This window comes from Pseudorca crassidens, chromosome 13 (assembly GCF_039906515.1).
Source record: "Pseudorca crassidens isolate mPseCra1 chromosome 13, mPseCra1.hap1, whole genome shotgun sequence".
Lineage (NCBI taxonomy): Eukaryota > Metazoa > Chordata > Mammalia > Artiodactyla > Delphinidae > Pseudorca > Pseudorca crassidens.
In genome coordinates this window covers 21,985,308-22,001,928 of record NC_090308.1, presented here as the reverse complement: position 1 = coordinate 22,001,928, position 16,621 = coordinate 21,985,308, and the positions used below count along the sequence as shown (strand labels likewise).

The window sequence follows — 16,621 nt, the reverse complement described above, 5'->3', positions numbered from 1 at the left end:
TCAGTCTTTTTTCACTACAACTTGTGTAAATATTGACTCCTTTCAGTAGCAAAATTTTGGAAGAACAAAAGTAGAGAAGAAAGATTAACAGCTTTACAGCTTTTCGTCTACTGCCCTTTCTTAGAGATTACTTTTTTTTTTAAGGAAATTTGACTTTAAATTTTGCAGTTAACATTAACTGAATACCTTTAAACCTTAAATTTTGCAGATAATATTAAGTGAATACCTTTAAACCGTAAATACCTTTAAATATTTGGTATCCACAAATATCAGTGAATATACATAGGTCACATTCTGAAAAAAGTTCCTTAATGATAAATATATTAATAGCCAAGACAAAGAATTGTCTCTTTTTCCTTAACAATCTTCTGGTTTGTAAATCTGTCCACCTAGAAAAATTGATTGGGAGAATGACTTTTCTATGTAGATATGCTGAAAATGGAACTGGGTACAAATAAAAAGTTTGTGCACATTTTTAATATTTTATGTATATGTAATTTGGTATATTTGTAATGTAAGATTTCATTTATCAATATTCTGGACCTTTCTAATTAAATTTGTCCCTTGTATTCAAACCATTTTCACTGAAACATGCTTCAAATTTAATTTCTGTTGCTATACTGAATCATCATAAAATAGTGTTCATAAAGTATTTATAAAGCAATGTCAATTTGCTAAACTAAAAGTACCCAAGAAGGAACAACTGATAGTTTAATACTGAGAAGTAAATGTTACAATTTTCCATAACAAGCATATCACATGATGAAATTTAGACTTACTACCATACAACGAAACTGATGAAATGTTAAAGAAAATTGTTAAACATCTTACTCTAAATCCTAACTCTCCTGATTTTCTCTCCTTATTTCCACCTCTCAGCTCTTTGATATCTGCAGTGGAAATGTAGTTAGCCTGAAAACTTGCTTTCCCACAATGCTGTCCCCTTATCTCCCTTTGTCTTCCAGAGATATTGTATCAGCACCGGAAGTGGCCTTAGGAGCCTTTGTCTGCCAACATTGTGTGAAATTTGAGAAGCACAAACACTCAGTCCATGGGTCTCCTCTCTTGCATGTTATAGTGACTGAGATTTCCTCAGTCATTCTGAGTTTTAAAAGCTTTTTAGTTTTCAGAAGTTCCTTACTAAAATATAAATACCTAAAGGAGAAGTAAGGTCATGCAAGAAAGGGGCATGATGGGAAGGAATAATGGGCAGAAAACATTCAAGATCGAATTCTAGGCTGGCTTCAACTTCTACCTCCTCACGTGCTCTTTCTCCATAGTACACAGATTAAGTTTTTAATCGGAAACACACACCACCGCCCCCCACCGCCCCGCCCGCCCATCTCTGCTTCCTTTCATAGCCAAGCTTCCTCTGTTTGCATTCACTTCTCAAACATTGGAAATCTAGAGTGCATCATTCCCACGCTACTGAAGAGAATTTCTTCTACTGAAGAGCTGTTGCCGAAATTCCAGTGCAAAGTGAAGGGTCTTCTCAGTCTTTATCATTCTGGAACTTTCTGTATACTTGATGGTGGCCACACCCTCCATGAAACTTTGTTCACTTGAATTCTGTAAAATCACCTTCTACAAGAGCTATTTCTGTCTTCTCAAATCTATAGCTCTTTTTTTTTCTTTTAATCTGAAACTTAAATATAAGAATATCTATGGTTCCATCAAATCTTCTAGCTCAGGTGATCCCAGACACATCTATAGCTTCTGTGGAGTACTTCCTGGCTAGGCCTCTTACAAAAACATGTACACCTTGTACCAGATGTCACACAGGTACCTCAGTTCCTATTCCTGGATGTACTGTTTAGCCTACCCCACCTAAGTTTGCTTTTCTTCCAGTATTTACTATGTCCTTTTATGAGATTATTGTGCACCAATTTCTCAAGTTGGAAACCAGAAAAATTCTTCTATTCTTCCCTTTCTTTCTCTGTTCTCCAGTTAGTCACTAAATAAATCCTATATATTCCATCTTCAAATGTCTTGTATCCATATCTTTCTGTCTATCCTCACTGTACTTATGATATCAAGCCTGAATTATTGGTATTATTCATGCTTCTTGTATTGCCTGTCTTTTAGTTATAGAGCCTCAAATGTGATTGTTTTTAAATTTAAGTCAATTTTCTCACCAAACTCCCTTTCATTGTTTTCCCATTTACTTCAAGAAAGAGTTCAAAATGTTCAGTCGTTCGTATCGCATTCAATAATTTATTCAGAGGACCCACTGACTATGTGTGTGGGATGTGCCATTGGAAGAAAGACAAAAAGTCTGGAGACTCATAGTGCCTGCATTCTACAAAGCCCTCCACAAGCTGTCCATTACCTATATATCTGATCATTCCTACCAATTTGCTATAAATGTCCTATTCCAGTAATGCCATGCCACCTGGGTTCCCAGACCATTTCACTGCCTTCTTGGTATATGTTTCAGTAATTCTGTCTGCTAGTAATAACCATCTCTAGTCTCTTCTCCCCGATCAGTATAGTGACCCCTCATATTTCCGGTTAATCTTTGTAGTGGATTTCCTATTCACCCTTCTCACCAAACTGCTGGTCACATCTTCCTTTTGGCCACTATGCATCTATATCATGCAGAGAACTGTGAAGCCATCTCCCATTCATGCCTCTCTGAGAGCAGAGGCATTGTTTTAAAGCATTCCTCTAGCCTCCCTGTCTCACACACTTTAAACAGTGAGTGAATGTTTATTGGATGAACATGTAAAGGTCTGTGATGAGATCTTCTTGCCAGTTAACATGGCAGACCTGCTGGAGGCCACAGGGTTGAGTCTTTCTGAGATAACATGATTCCTTCCTTGGACCAGCTGCCTGAGGCAATCAAGAATGAAGAAACCACGACTCCCGAGATGCTGCTAAATTGCTGGGATGCTTTCTAACTATGCACACAATTAACCTAATTAGACATCTTTTGTTGGCTCATGTACCTGCTCTGCCTTTATGTACCATTCCCACAGGAAAGTTTGGAAAATGTTTAAACATTAGAATGTAGTCACTATTATAGAAATGTTCTTTAAAAATTAAATATATGTGTGTATGTATGTATATATATTTGTATTTATTCTTCTGTCTTTATTCATAGTACAATATGCCTTGCGATAAGTTTAGCCTATCTTCCTCAGCCTCAACCTGTTGGTAAAAGTCTGTTAACAGCCAAAGGGAGATTTAGTGCAACAGAGAAAAATCCACTACTCCTACTAGAAAATCAGCTCAAAATTTGTTTCCTGCTGAGGATGAGTCAGGCAAAGCTTGAAATAAAAAGACACAGAGACCAATAAGTTTCCAGTCACGGAAACTTATTTCTGGAATTGCAGCTAGCATGTGCTAGTGCCTATGAACCAAAAACTTGCATTTTATGAGTGTTAGTAATATCCAAGTTCACTTTTGAAACTTATCTTTGATGTTCTTATTATTTCATTTGTATGAATTTCCACCAAAGCCTTATAATTTATTCTGCAAAAAGGGCCTGAACTTTTTATTCACACTTTAAGGGGCAGTAGCACTTATTTTCCTTTCATGTGTGCATGGGGCCAGTAGATTGAGTTAAAGATTTTGAGGGAGATTTCAGGAGCTTGATTTTACATTTCAGTAGCTTGACATTGATACATAAAGATCGTTAGAGACTTTCTTGATGTTGGAATATTACTGGTGGACTCTTCCAGGGTTGCTCCTATTACACCAACCAGATGATTCATGATTTTTGGGGAGAAAAACTATAATTAAATCATAAGTCAAATTTGTACAATCTTTCTGTGTTGATCGAGGTTCCTACCTGATCCCGCTCCCGGCCGCAGAACTAGCCAACTGTGCAGATTTGGGGACCCTTTGCCAAGGTAGGGAGTCAACATCGTCCTCCTCTGGAGTCTCTGTTTCCTACTTGCTATTTTGGAAAATGTAGTTGTCATTGTTTTGAATTTTATCTTTTCACTTGAGAAGCCAGAAACCAGAAAAACAGAAGAATTTCTGGATGTGTTTTAGTTGTGTGGGTGTGCAGTGTAGAGAAGGAATGCATTCACACACTGTATGACCACATTTCCATAAAGCACTGAGTTTTTTAAATGTGAATGATTATATGCTATTAGGAAAGGTTGACTTCATTTTTTCCCTCAATTTTGTCTCAAGAATATTGTCCAGTATAATATAGCCATACAATATTTTGAAAAAGTATTCATGTTTAAAAAACAAGGGGAAAAATTAAGTTGAATAGTTAGTTAAGACAAGGCCATGAGGCAATTTATGATGTGCAATGTAACTTCAATATTAACATGAAAATAGTTTGAATGTATGATAAGTTTGAATGTATGAATAGTTTGAATGTATGTAAGATAAAAATAGTTTGAACTAATATGGATGTTCTTTTATTAATTATTATAATGCATAATGACTATACTGTGGTCAGTATATATATTACGTACTGAATGGTTGCATGCTAAATAATACATGGTTGCATAGATTTTAACATAATATATTTTACTTTAATTTTATCATGCTTCTTCTAATTACCCATGACCCATTTTCATCCATTTATTCTATTATATACTTCTTTTTGAAGTAGCATTTCTATGTGCCACATTAAGAATCATGACCATGCCTTTTGTGAAGCGGGATCTTTTATTAAGAGGATCATAACATGAAAGTGATGGGGGTTAGAAGTGAGATGGAAGGAATAGAAACCTAAGCTCTCTTCTGTAGCTCCAGTGTGGGAGTAGAGTAGGCAGGGAGAAGGGGTGTAATTCATTATTATCTTTGTTTCCTTTCTGAGACATTATTTCTTGATATTATTATTGATGAATACCCTAAGAAAATAAAGTCATTAAGTAGCTTCTTTCCATGAACTCAGTGTAGTTTTAAAATAGTTATATGAAATAGAAAAAAGCCTTGGTTTTGCTTAATTCAAGGTGTGAAGTTTTTTTTTAATTTTAATTTTGTTTTTTTCTTTTAATCTGAGGTAGCAATGATTCCTTGGGTCAAAGGACTAGATGCCCAGCTTTTTTTCCCCCTATGTCCTAAATGACCAAAAAGCATTTTCATATTCATTGATGTATTTTACATTAAATAAATATAACTGATTGTTCATAATTTAAAAATATAAAAGACTTTCAAAAAGAATCCCCATTCTTAGGTGTTATCTATTACTTTGGAATGGAAAATTATTTTAGTTAAGAATACACATTTTGAATAAGGAATTCAATATTTTCTAAAGAGGCTTTGGAAGGTAATTCTTTTTATAATCACTGAAATGTTTTAAATTTAGGTAACTTTTTTCTAATTAAGAGAAATACGTAACAAATGGTTATTGTACATAGAAAGGTACATCTTATACAAATATACTCCAAAGATAAACTAAAGGAAAATAATGTGTATAGCTATTTTACTACTTACATTGTTCCTCCAGAATTTCTTGGAAAGGTATTAAAGCATTACATAAGGGCTTAATCTTGGAGAGTTTTAGTAATATCAGAAGCATAGCCTTGACATACTGTTTTGAAAAGTCTCTCCTGTATGACTTGCCCTTATGAAATCCATTTCATCTATCAGTGTGTAGTAAAGATTTTGGGATCTTTAGATGATTGATTTCATCTATACATTTCATTCTCTTTTGTTTCCCTTTACATTTACCTTCTCTAGGAGAAGTGCATTTTCCCCTGAGATTTTATTTTGCTAGTCTCAGTATATCAGAAAGACTGACTTTAGATAATTTTCAAGCTGACAGGTGCTGTACAGACTTCCTTCTCTAACCTTTCTTTTTACAAACTTAGCAGACTGAGTTCTGGATAAGGTTTAGTCATTTACTGTGTGGTCATCAGCCTCTTGATGGCAAACCTAGATCTAGAATCTAAATGTTCTTTCTCCATTCCCTTTGTGCCGGTTCCAGACTCTCATACAATATGGCATGAAAGGCCATGGGAACAGATTCTTAATGTGCCATAGAAAGCGTTGCTTCATTTTATGCATTATAACCTTGGGACTTGTGTTTAGTGGCAAGAAATGGTTTCCATTCCTCCTTTATATATTTTCACGCGTTAACCATAGATTGCTCATCCATATTAACTTTCATGTGCTCCTTGCAAAATTACATCTCTCTCATCTTTCTTACCAGCTACTGTAAACTCTCCTAGTACTACACCACCCACTGTCACCACTAACATGCCTGTTACTAATAAAACCGATAAACAAAGGAATGGTAAGAAATCATTATCTTTTATACTTGTAGTATGTCTGACTTGATGAAAAATTGTATTTAAGGGTGGAAATATCTAATGTTCCAACAAAGTTTCTATTGTTAGAATCAATTGGTACATTTGTACATTTGTAAGACTAGTAAAATAAATATCACTTGACTCCTTTGAGTTCCCCATTCTAATGACCAATGGAATGAGTACATTTCTAGTGCCACGCTTCTGCACTTTTAGCTAAAATTTCTTTCAAAGGAAGCTTTAAGAGAAAGGCATTAAATTAAAGGAATTAATTTGCATTATACTAGAGATCTGAGAAGAAAAATATTCATCACATTCTGTCAGATTATTCTCTAAGGAAACTAGTTTTTAAAGCATTTTATAATCTCAAAAAGCTAAATAATTTTAGTAATTTAATTTCTCACTAAGGCCAACTTTATGTTCAAACATTTGTGACAGTTAAATTATTTTTATATGGTAATACTTTGCTCTCTGTTTTTATTTGTTGAAGAATAATGGTTAGAATGTGATTGTATATCAATTAAATCATAAATCAATTTTCGACTGACAAAACTTCAAGTAACTGCCAATACCTTCTGTTTTTTTCCCTCTCTATATACATGTTTTTGTTTATATTATTTGTAACTTGCAAATATAGCAGTCACATAAGATAAGGAATGAACTGGAGAAATGCCAGGTGAATTGAGTTATTATTTAATCTGCTACCTATATTAACTACAACGCATAGCCTTCTGGTAATTCAGTGTAAGTGATTTCAGTTTCTTCTAAAAAAGAGAAATTCCAATCAGGTGACCACACCATTGCTTCAAACACAGTAGTATTCTCAAATATGAGGTATTAGAAACAAAGGAGGGGGCTTCCCTGGTGGTGCAGTGGTTAAGAATCCACCTGCCAATGCAGGGGACACGGGTTCGAGCCCGGGTCCGGAAAGATCCCACAAGTCGCGGAGCAACTAAGCCTGTGTGCCACAGCTACAGAACCTGCACTCTAGGGCCCGCGAGCCACAACTACTGAGCCTGAGTGCCACAATTACTAAAGCCCATGTCCCTAGAGCCTGTGCTCCACAACAAGAGAAGCCACCACAATGAGAAGCCCACACACCACAGCAAAGAGTAACCCCCGCTCGCTGCAACTGGAGAAAGCCCACAGGCAGCAATGAAGACCCAAAGCAGCCAAAAATAAATAAATTAAATAAATTAAAAAAAAGAAACAAAGGAATTTTCTCAACCCCAATCATTTAACTTGCAAGGCCAAGACATCTGTAATATATCACCAGGGACCAAAACCCAGAGAAAAGAAACCCACATAGTTCATTTTTTCTTTCGGCTTTGGGGGTTACATCAACTTCCTGTACATTTAAGGACATTTAAATTGGAAGTACGGAATATTTTACATGAAACGTAGATATAAATTTCATTAGGGATATAAAGACATCGATTCAGGGAAGTGTTCATGGTTATTCTGGTAGTTACACCAAGGAGATTTATGATGGAGCAAAAATTCCAACAATCCCCAAGAAAGCAACAGCAGCTGAAATTTCCAGTGCATATTTCACATGGGCCCCAGCCAGTAGATGGGAATATTATAATTCTGACTAAGTATTTCACCCTTTGTATGAACATACAAAGAGCCTCTGTGGCATTCTCCCTCTAGGACTGGCACATCCTCTGCTGCCCAAGAACGTTTACATGATGCTTCAGAGTCCTTGACTTGGTGGAGTGGAGCTGTATTCACTCAATCATGTCATTTCTGACATTCTTGAAGAGAGCCTTGTTCAGTCCATCTCTCTCTGCGTCATAACCTTCACTGGAGTTTCAACAAAGCAAGCAAATGTTAGAATCAGTTAAAATGGTTTGACTTAGCCACTTTAAAGAAAAAAAAATCTAATTCAGGTCATTCTTGATAAAAATGTAATCCTAGCACTTAAAAATATTTAAAAATATTTGAAAGTCATGTAGTAGCAAGTCTCAGAATGGTGTACTCAAATTGATGTACCATCTGAACAATTTTACCACATCCTTGAACCACCTCTACTATTTATTTAATAGTTTTTCCCCCTAAATTGACTCACTTTTTTACTTAAACGTTTATATTCATATAAATAAATTAATATCACTGTTGTAAAATGAAACCAGTACTACTTGTTTTAAAATAGAAGTGAAAAGTGAAAATAAATGTAATGAAAACAATGCTGTTGAATTCTCTCTATATCCTATTGCCTTCTCACATCTCAGCACCTAAAGCCTTCATTATCTTTTTAAAAAGAGAGGGTAACAAAGGGTTAGAGACACACTGTAATTAAGATGTTTTTTCTTTGGTATAGTCAAATTTGAAATAATTGAAAAGAGAATTACTTGTTTACCTTGTGAATAAATGGGATTTAGTGTCATGTCCTAGACTATCTAAGCTTATTCACATACTGTCAACAGTTTCAAATATATTTTTCTTACTCCTTGGGAAACTGATGTAATAAACATTCTCAGGCCTACGATCTGATATATTAGGGAACCCTGTTTTGTTCACTGTAAGAAAGATATACAGCTATCAAATCTGTTATTTACCTTATCTAGTCCTTTAAACTCTGGACTATTAAAGAGATTTACTGAGTTCGTCAATCATGATATGCTGGTGTCAGAGGGAGAGGGATTGAGATTGTTTGGCAATCAGACATATTTTTTCAGTATATCAATCAAATTTATCTTCCTGGCTTTTGTAAAATGTTCCTATCCCCCTGTGTAAAGTTCTTTTTGTTATTTTTCAATAGGATTTTTATCTGATACTTCAGATTATATACTAAGAAAATCTTATCTTCTAAGCTACTTTTCATAAACACATATTTCAGTATATGAGAGATAATCTAGGTATTCCTACAAATAACCTTAGTACCTTCTGCATTACATTCCCAAGAAAAGCTCTTGGACTAATCATTGTTTCCATTCCAAATCATATGTTCTATGCTTGAAACATCACTGTCCTGCTGCTGAATATTAGACTTCTGTGAGGTTAGCACAAGCCATCCAAGTAAGGAACTAACTTTGTTAGTCCTTATTATTGTTCTAAAAACCTAACTTACAAGTGCAAATTGTATCATTGCTTCTAGTTCCTCCCATACGTTTGACTACTCAAAAAAATTCACTCTCAGGATATTTGTGTGCACCCAACAATCAATCTAGCTTTATAGGCCAAGGATCTTAAAGAAATCATGTGTGTAGGATGAACAGGACTCCAGTCATATTATAAATGCCACTGTCATACTATAATTGCCACATCACCAGTTCAAAGAAATAATCTTGAATCTAAAATAACATTTGGTTTATACTTTAACATTTATCTTTTCAAATGTACATTTTAAAGCCTACCTTTTCAAACCTATATTTCATACCCTTGAATGGAGAATGAAGTAGTGTCTGTCATTTCTATATCTTTTAAGAAACTCTCAGGAGAGTGTTAAGAAGATAAAAAAGGGGAAAGATAATTGGAGAAAGATCTACAGACAGGAACATGTTTTGATACCACATCTGTTATGGCAAGCAATGGTTTCTACTTTGAAGTTTTGTGAGGCTGGACGAGTTATCTAATTGGAAAAAAGTCTATCACAAATTCTTCAGGCTTGGATGTCATTATTAGGACAATACATCTTTTGAAGTGTCTGGAACATATGAAGATTTGTGAATAGCTTTTCTACTGAGACACAATGTGAGTTGTTACATCTATAGGAGAAGGCAACTTGACTACCAGGAGGACAGGGAAAAGCCTGCATCAGTGTATCTTAGTTGTGCGTTCTCTGTAATGTCAATGCTTGAGAGAATTATTTCACTGCGGTCCAAAATGTCCCCTCCAGTGGACATTTTATCTTGCTTTGACAGTTCATTCTTGGACATTTCCTAGGATTACTTGTTGACTACGTTACCCAAAAAGTTTAAATAAGTGTAACCAGTAGACACTATTGAATAATTTTTGCTAAATATATATATATATATATAAATATATATATATATACCTCATTCTGAGGCTTCTGAAGAGAGACTACTGGAAAACGATCCACAGAACCGGAGAATCTCTAACACTTAGGAGTAGGTTCTCTGGTGTATTCACATATTTTATTTAGCATAAGCAGTGTGACTCTAGAGAGAGTCATATATTTATAAACTGATTTAGGCTGACTCTGATATGTAATGTCTTTCTTATTTATAAAAACTGAATTGGGAAAAAAGTGTGGAAATATTTTAAATTTAAAGAAAAACATCTTAAGCGTTTGGATGCTTCCATAAAATTTCAGAAATGTGAATGATTAAAAATACTGATTTTTAGTATTTTGCAGGATTCTCCTGAGAGGGAAGGAATACAGCTCCTAACATAAACACATGCTTTAGGTCTCCATCTAGTGGTAGCTTGTCACTCACTTTATTGGCACCGGGGAACATGCCCAAAATAGCCCTCAGATCCTGACATCAATATAGAATCCTGGACTTCTGCAACTTGAATTTCCTCTCGTTCATTCAGAATGTCCATGGTTTGATATGATGAGAGCTACAGTGTAAAAAGGTTTTTTTTTTTGTTTTTTGGTCTGAATTATTATCATTTATTTTAAATATACTCCTGGAATTATTTTTCATTCAGAATATTTTTTAAAGGACGCTGAGGTCAGGATCATTAAAATACCTGAAGAGTTTTAGAAGCTGGAATAATAGTATGCATAAATTAAACTAAATATCCTTGGACTTGTACCAATTTCATAGATTTATATTATTATACCTGGGAGCGGCAATTTATTTTAGCATGAGTTTCTGACCCCTGTAGTGGAAAAACATTCCTTTAGGAGTATGACTGGAATTTGCATTTTGGTAGATTTGGGAGTTCCCAGAGGCATACTTTTGTACTTTTATCTACTGCCTCCCCCAAATCTTCATTAAATCTATTTCCCATTGTTTTAATTATATACTTTTGCATTTTCTATGCATATTTTTCTCATGTTTGTAAGCATGAAGGTAGATGATTGATTGACAATAATGAAGAATCAATATTTTTTTCTGTATATAACCTACCATTTTTAAAAAGATTTTTTTTCTCATTAGCTACTTTTAGTAAGGTACCCTATAACACACATAGAGAGATTTAGCAAACCCTGGCTGGTCAGTTTGATTTTCATTTTTAAAATATATATATATGGCAGACTACATTAAAGATTGCACCCTGCCACCCCCCAAAAAAAGCTGAACCTCCTTCTGACATAGGATTTTCTTTTAAAAGCAAGTGAGTCCAGTTAAAATTCCATCTGCAAATATTCTTTCTTTTTTCCCCCTTTACTTGATACAAATGACTACATTTATAGAATTTTGATAAAAAATCTGGTGAAATACAACCCAATAACTTAATGGAAGTAATTGCTTTAGTGAAGAGGGGAAAGAGGACAGAGAGGATAAGGGACTGTGGGCCAAAAATATGTGATGCCTGTTCTTTTCCAAATTAAGTTCTGCCCATCATCTTACTCAAGTTTTCACATTCCAAACTATCATTCTTCGTAATATAGAAAAAAAGGATAATTTTTTGTTACAACAAATGAAATTGTACCTGAAAAATCACCATTTTACATACAGGAGATAGAATTCTATAGAATTAAAAAATATGAAGAAACATATGCAGGTGATAATTTAGAAGCAATGACTTCATAAGAGTAAACTAAATGATAACTATTTCTAAAAAGTTGCGAAGGTCAATGAGAATGAAGTTAAAATATCTTGTAAATTTTCTGTACCTATGTAGAAGGCGTTTCTTTTAAGTTGATGAAATCATGTCCTTGTAAGTGTAAGTTGATAAGTATATGACTGTAAAATATAATTAATGGACTAAATCTTATTTCCAATGGACAGATGGAATTATTTATAGAATTTTCATAGAGATTCAAAACATCCTTCATCACCCCGAGGTAAAAGTACAGAGCAAGGTGGCCGAATGGGTAAGTGAATTGTAAAATTTCTTCATTGGCTTTAAGACTTTAATCTCTGGAAATCTGGAAAAGACTCTACTGTCTAACTGAATCCACAGATCATACTGAAACATAGATACTATTCATTATAAATGTATGTATAGATATGTAAGTGAGATATTGCACTTTTGAATAGAAAGAGAGATACATTTGAATGACAAGAAAGAGCCTAATAGACTATTATGTCAAATAAGAAAGGTGCCTCACAAATGGAAAAGTGTTTTGAGAGGTATGTTTATTTACTGTTATATCCATACATTTTCAGCACTTTGTTTTTGTTCTGTTTTATTTATTTATTTTTTATTTTATTTTATTTTGCGGTGTGCGGGCCTCTCTCTGTTGTGGCCTCTCCCGTTGCGGAGGACAGGCTCCGGACGCACAGGTTCAGCGGCCATGGCTCACAGACCCAGCCGCTCCGCGGCATGTGGGATCTTCCCGGACTGGGGCACGAACCTGTGTCCCCTGCATCGGCAGGCGGACTCTCAACCACTGCGCCACCAGGGAAGCCCTGTTCTGTTTTTTTTAAAGCAGTGAAAGCAGGTTTTATTCAGTAACCACTGACAGTAGGAGAACGTGCTGAGCCCCATTCTGATTTGTGCAGAGGTGACTGGGGGTTTTAAAGGAACAGTGAGGGTGGAGGGAGGAGGAATGGTAGGGACTTGAACAGAGTCAGGAAAGTGAAAAATTACAAAAAAGTGGGAGGGGTGGTTGGTCCATAAGAAGCCCTTCTGGGGTTGCTAACTGGTGCCTATCGAAGTTAGGCTCCTATTCTCCCACAGAGACTGGGAGATGGGCCCTATCTTCAGGTGTTGGCTGGAACAAGCAGTGAATTCATTCATTTGTTCAGCACTGTTTTTAAAAATACATTTCTTATTTTTTTATTTAATTGAGTGTTTGATTCAAAAACCACTAAATATAAAAAGATATATCATGAATATCTTTCACCATCCTTGACACTCATCTGCCTGGAGGCCAACCTGTCTGCATAGAAATCACTGTTAGTTTTTCTTGGGTTTTTCAAGAATTTGTTTGTGACTGTAAAAGAAAATGACTATACATCCTTTTTTTTTCCTTTTTATATTAAAAGTAGCATATTGCACACACCATTCCACACTGTACTTATTTTTGTTATTGCCAGATTTGCAGTATCAGTACACAGAGACCGTCCTTATCGTTTTTTAAAAAAACAGGGTACAATATTCCATTATGTGGCTCTCTAGTCATTTATTTAACAAGTTTTCTGCTGATGGATATTTGGGTTATAATTTATTTAACCAGCATTCTATTGGTTAAAATTTTGGTAATTTCCAGTTAAAAAAACCCTAAGCATTTTATTTTCTTATTTTTCTTACAAATACAGCCTAAGGGTTAAAAAAATTTTCTTCTTCTCTATAATAATATCAAAAATTTAACTTTCCATAGGTTTCTATTTTTTCTATTATTTTATTTCCTATCTACAGCATACTGTGAGACCATGTACTGTTTTTATGTACTACTACAGTTCAGACAATTTTTGTGAAAAAAGTCATTTGTCATTTGGGTATACATTCTGAAGTAAGAAAAATGGGTTTTCGTACATGGTAGCTGTCTAATAAGTGTGTCCTTGGTAGGAAAAGAAAGTTAAACCATACAATAAGAGGTAGTGGTGATAATACTTTATACATACATATATATGTTTATATGTAGATAGATATTGATATAGATAGATATTTGAAGAATGGTAGGAAAACATAGTCTTATTTTTAAAGGCAAGAAAGGGCTTTACTGAATGAGTATAATCTTGCATCTTGTTTTCTTTCCAGCATTCTTCTCTCTGCTTTTTTAAAGTCAGAATGTTTTCAAAAGATAAAACTTCTATTTTTTAAATTTATTTTATTGAAGTACAGTTGATTTACAATGCTGTGTTAGTCAAAATATAAAATTCTTTATTTTTATTCTCAAAGGAACCACTTCTAATATTATTAATTCTGTAAATTAGCATTCATTGGAAAGTTTGTGCTTTAGACAAGGTATAATTTTACATTTATATTTATTTCATGCATGGTTTTCAACATAACATCATTTTTATCTGAAGCTAAACTTTAATGGACACTTTTCCCTTAAGGTGTAAGATACCAGAGCAGGTGTTTGGAAACAGGAAAATATATTTCATATTATTACTATTTCATATTATTGTTTCATATTATTACTATTTCATACTGTTTCATATTATTACTATTTATAATTTAAAAATAATTTAATACTTCTTGCCAGAATTTCCTAGAATTTACATTCATTTTAAAAATGCTTACAAGGAAGGCTAAACGTGTGTATGAAACAAGACCTAAAAAACTCTTTGGAGGAGATATATAAGTAAGAGAATTTAGTGTCAGTAAAGAAATGGTGGTCTGTGATTGTGTTAGACAATGCATATGGGAGGTTTTTATTTATACTGAGAGGAATCCATTGCTTCATTAAAAAGTCTGGTGCTGAGACCCATAAAAATTTTTAAATGACCACATAACAATTATAACACAGTTCCCCATAATGTTGAACTTTTTTGTTTTTTTAAAGGTTTATATTGTTAACTTATAATTTTTCTTACTACTAATATTCTTCTGACATGGTAATTGCTAGAAAAACATGTTAATGCATTTCAGTGATTGTTGAATGAAGAGTATGGAAGGTGTGTATTGTGCTCATCTTCCCTGTGTACCCTATTGCAGCTAAGTTTTCAGTGTTACAGCTAATTTGAAGGCCCATTACAGAGAAAGCCCTTTATAATAGGGGCTGGAGACGAACGTATAGTGTTTGCAGACAGACAAGACTTGGGTTCCAATCTGGGATCTGCTACTTCTTAGTTGCAGCTTGGTCAAGTTATTTCGTCTCTGTGAAGCTCAGTTTCTTTGTGTAGTGGGTGGGAGGACAGTGCAGATAATACCTATCTCATTAGTTGTTGTGAGAATGAAGGAAATAACATTTGTAAGGTTCTTGGCATACAGTGATCTAGTAACTGTTATCTGTACTTTCTTTCACTGCTCTAGCTCTTCGGAATTTTCCCAGGGTCTTATTTCAGTAACACTTTATGGGAGAGAAGAAACTGGATTTAAGTTTTTTAAAAAATTATTTAAAAGTATTACTCAAACTTATCCTTTTCTATTGTATTTTCAGCTCAATTCAACCTTCCAGAATTGGAACTATACTGTTTATGTGGTTAATATCAGGTAAATGATAGAATAAATTGAGAAATAAAAAGTAGTGTCTAATTTAATACTTCTGTCTCCCTCTCTCTCTCCCCCCCTCTCTCTGGTTATTCCTGCACACACATACATGTAAGTACAGACATACACACACACCATATTCATAATCTTTCTAAAACAACTCTATATTATATCATTTCTTTGCACAAAAAGCTTCAATGATGCAGCAATGGTTTTAAAAATTTTGATTGTAGATCCCAATCATTTTTTAAAATGTAGTTTGTACTTCCAAAATATATTTATGATTTTAAATAAATTGTATATATGCATGTGTGTATATTACTTAACCAATATATTATGTTATAATGTATCATAAACTGAGAGGATAATTAAATATAAATGGAAGTTCTGTTACTTGCTTCTCAAACCCCAGTAGATCATCTAGAGCACCCCCTGGGTTGCATGCACCCCAGTTTGGAGACGATTTTTCTACAAGATAAGACATCTACAGTCTGATTGCAACTTGGCCTTTCAAAATTATCTTTCACTAATCTTCTATTTAAACACTCCACTGAATCTCTAGCAGATATTGTCATTCACCTGTCTTCCTCTGCACCTTGTTTTTACAGTTTTATACTTAAATTAGTTTCTAAAGTGTATTTGATGAACCCTAAACATGTTTTCTGTGAACCTAAGAGATGTAATAACACAGAAAAAGGGATCAAAAAGTCAAATTAGTTCAGGAGCTAAATTATTAAACAAACTGAAGCAAGTTTCTGTATATCCAAGCATCTCAGGTTCTTTCGTGTACTGATATGCATCATGAATCTTAGAGAGAGAGAGAGCAGGCACGTAGCTGTCAAGCTTTATTTGACCATGGAGCTGTTTCGTCTCAGGCATATGAAAGAACTAGGACCTCAGAACACACATTTGCAAACACTGACTTAGAATGTCCTTTCTGCCTCTTTCTCTCACGTCCTCAAATTTTGTTGTTGATCGTGCAGCAGATGAAGCTGATAATGAATGTACTTATTTGTATTTTTAGTTTTCACCTGAGCACTGGAGAGGACAAGATTAAAGTGAGGAGAAGCATTGTGAATGATCAAAGGTAACGCTGGCAACGTCTTGCAGAAAATGTAACATCTTTCTCTTGCTCTCTGCTTTGACTGTCTGGTAGAGAAATGAAATCAGTGCAGTAGGAGAGAAACATTTCAATCCAGTGGCACATTTAAATTATG

The 16,621-nt window shown here is 34.4% G+C and overlaps 1 protein-coding gene across 6 annotated transcripts in view; it reads left to right on the top strand.

The window, feature by feature from the left end:
- ADGRG6 (adhesion G protein-coupled receptor G6) overlaps window positions 1–16,621 on the top strand; it is a 136,962-nt gene that overhangs the window by 72,259 nt on the left and 48,082 nt on the right. For 2 of the 6 annotated variants that reach the window (XM_067701919.1, XM_067701916.1), the window contains exons 5-9: window positions 3,786–3,854; window positions 6,122–6,205; window positions 12,089–12,174; window positions 15,355–15,407; window positions 16,429–16,491. In XM_067701919.1, coding sequence (XP_067558020.1) covers window positions 3,786–3,854; window positions 6,122–6,205; window positions 12,089–12,174; window positions 15,355–15,407; window positions 16,429–16,491 — 355 coding nt within the window. Of the gene's footprint in view, window positions 1–3,779; window positions 3,855–6,121; window positions 6,206–12,088; window positions 12,175–15,354; window positions 15,408–16,428; window positions 16,492–16,621 lie in introns of all 6 variants that reach the window. The other 4 variants (XM_067701914.1, XM_067701915.1, XM_067701917.1 and 1 more) reach the window with 3 other exon arrangements.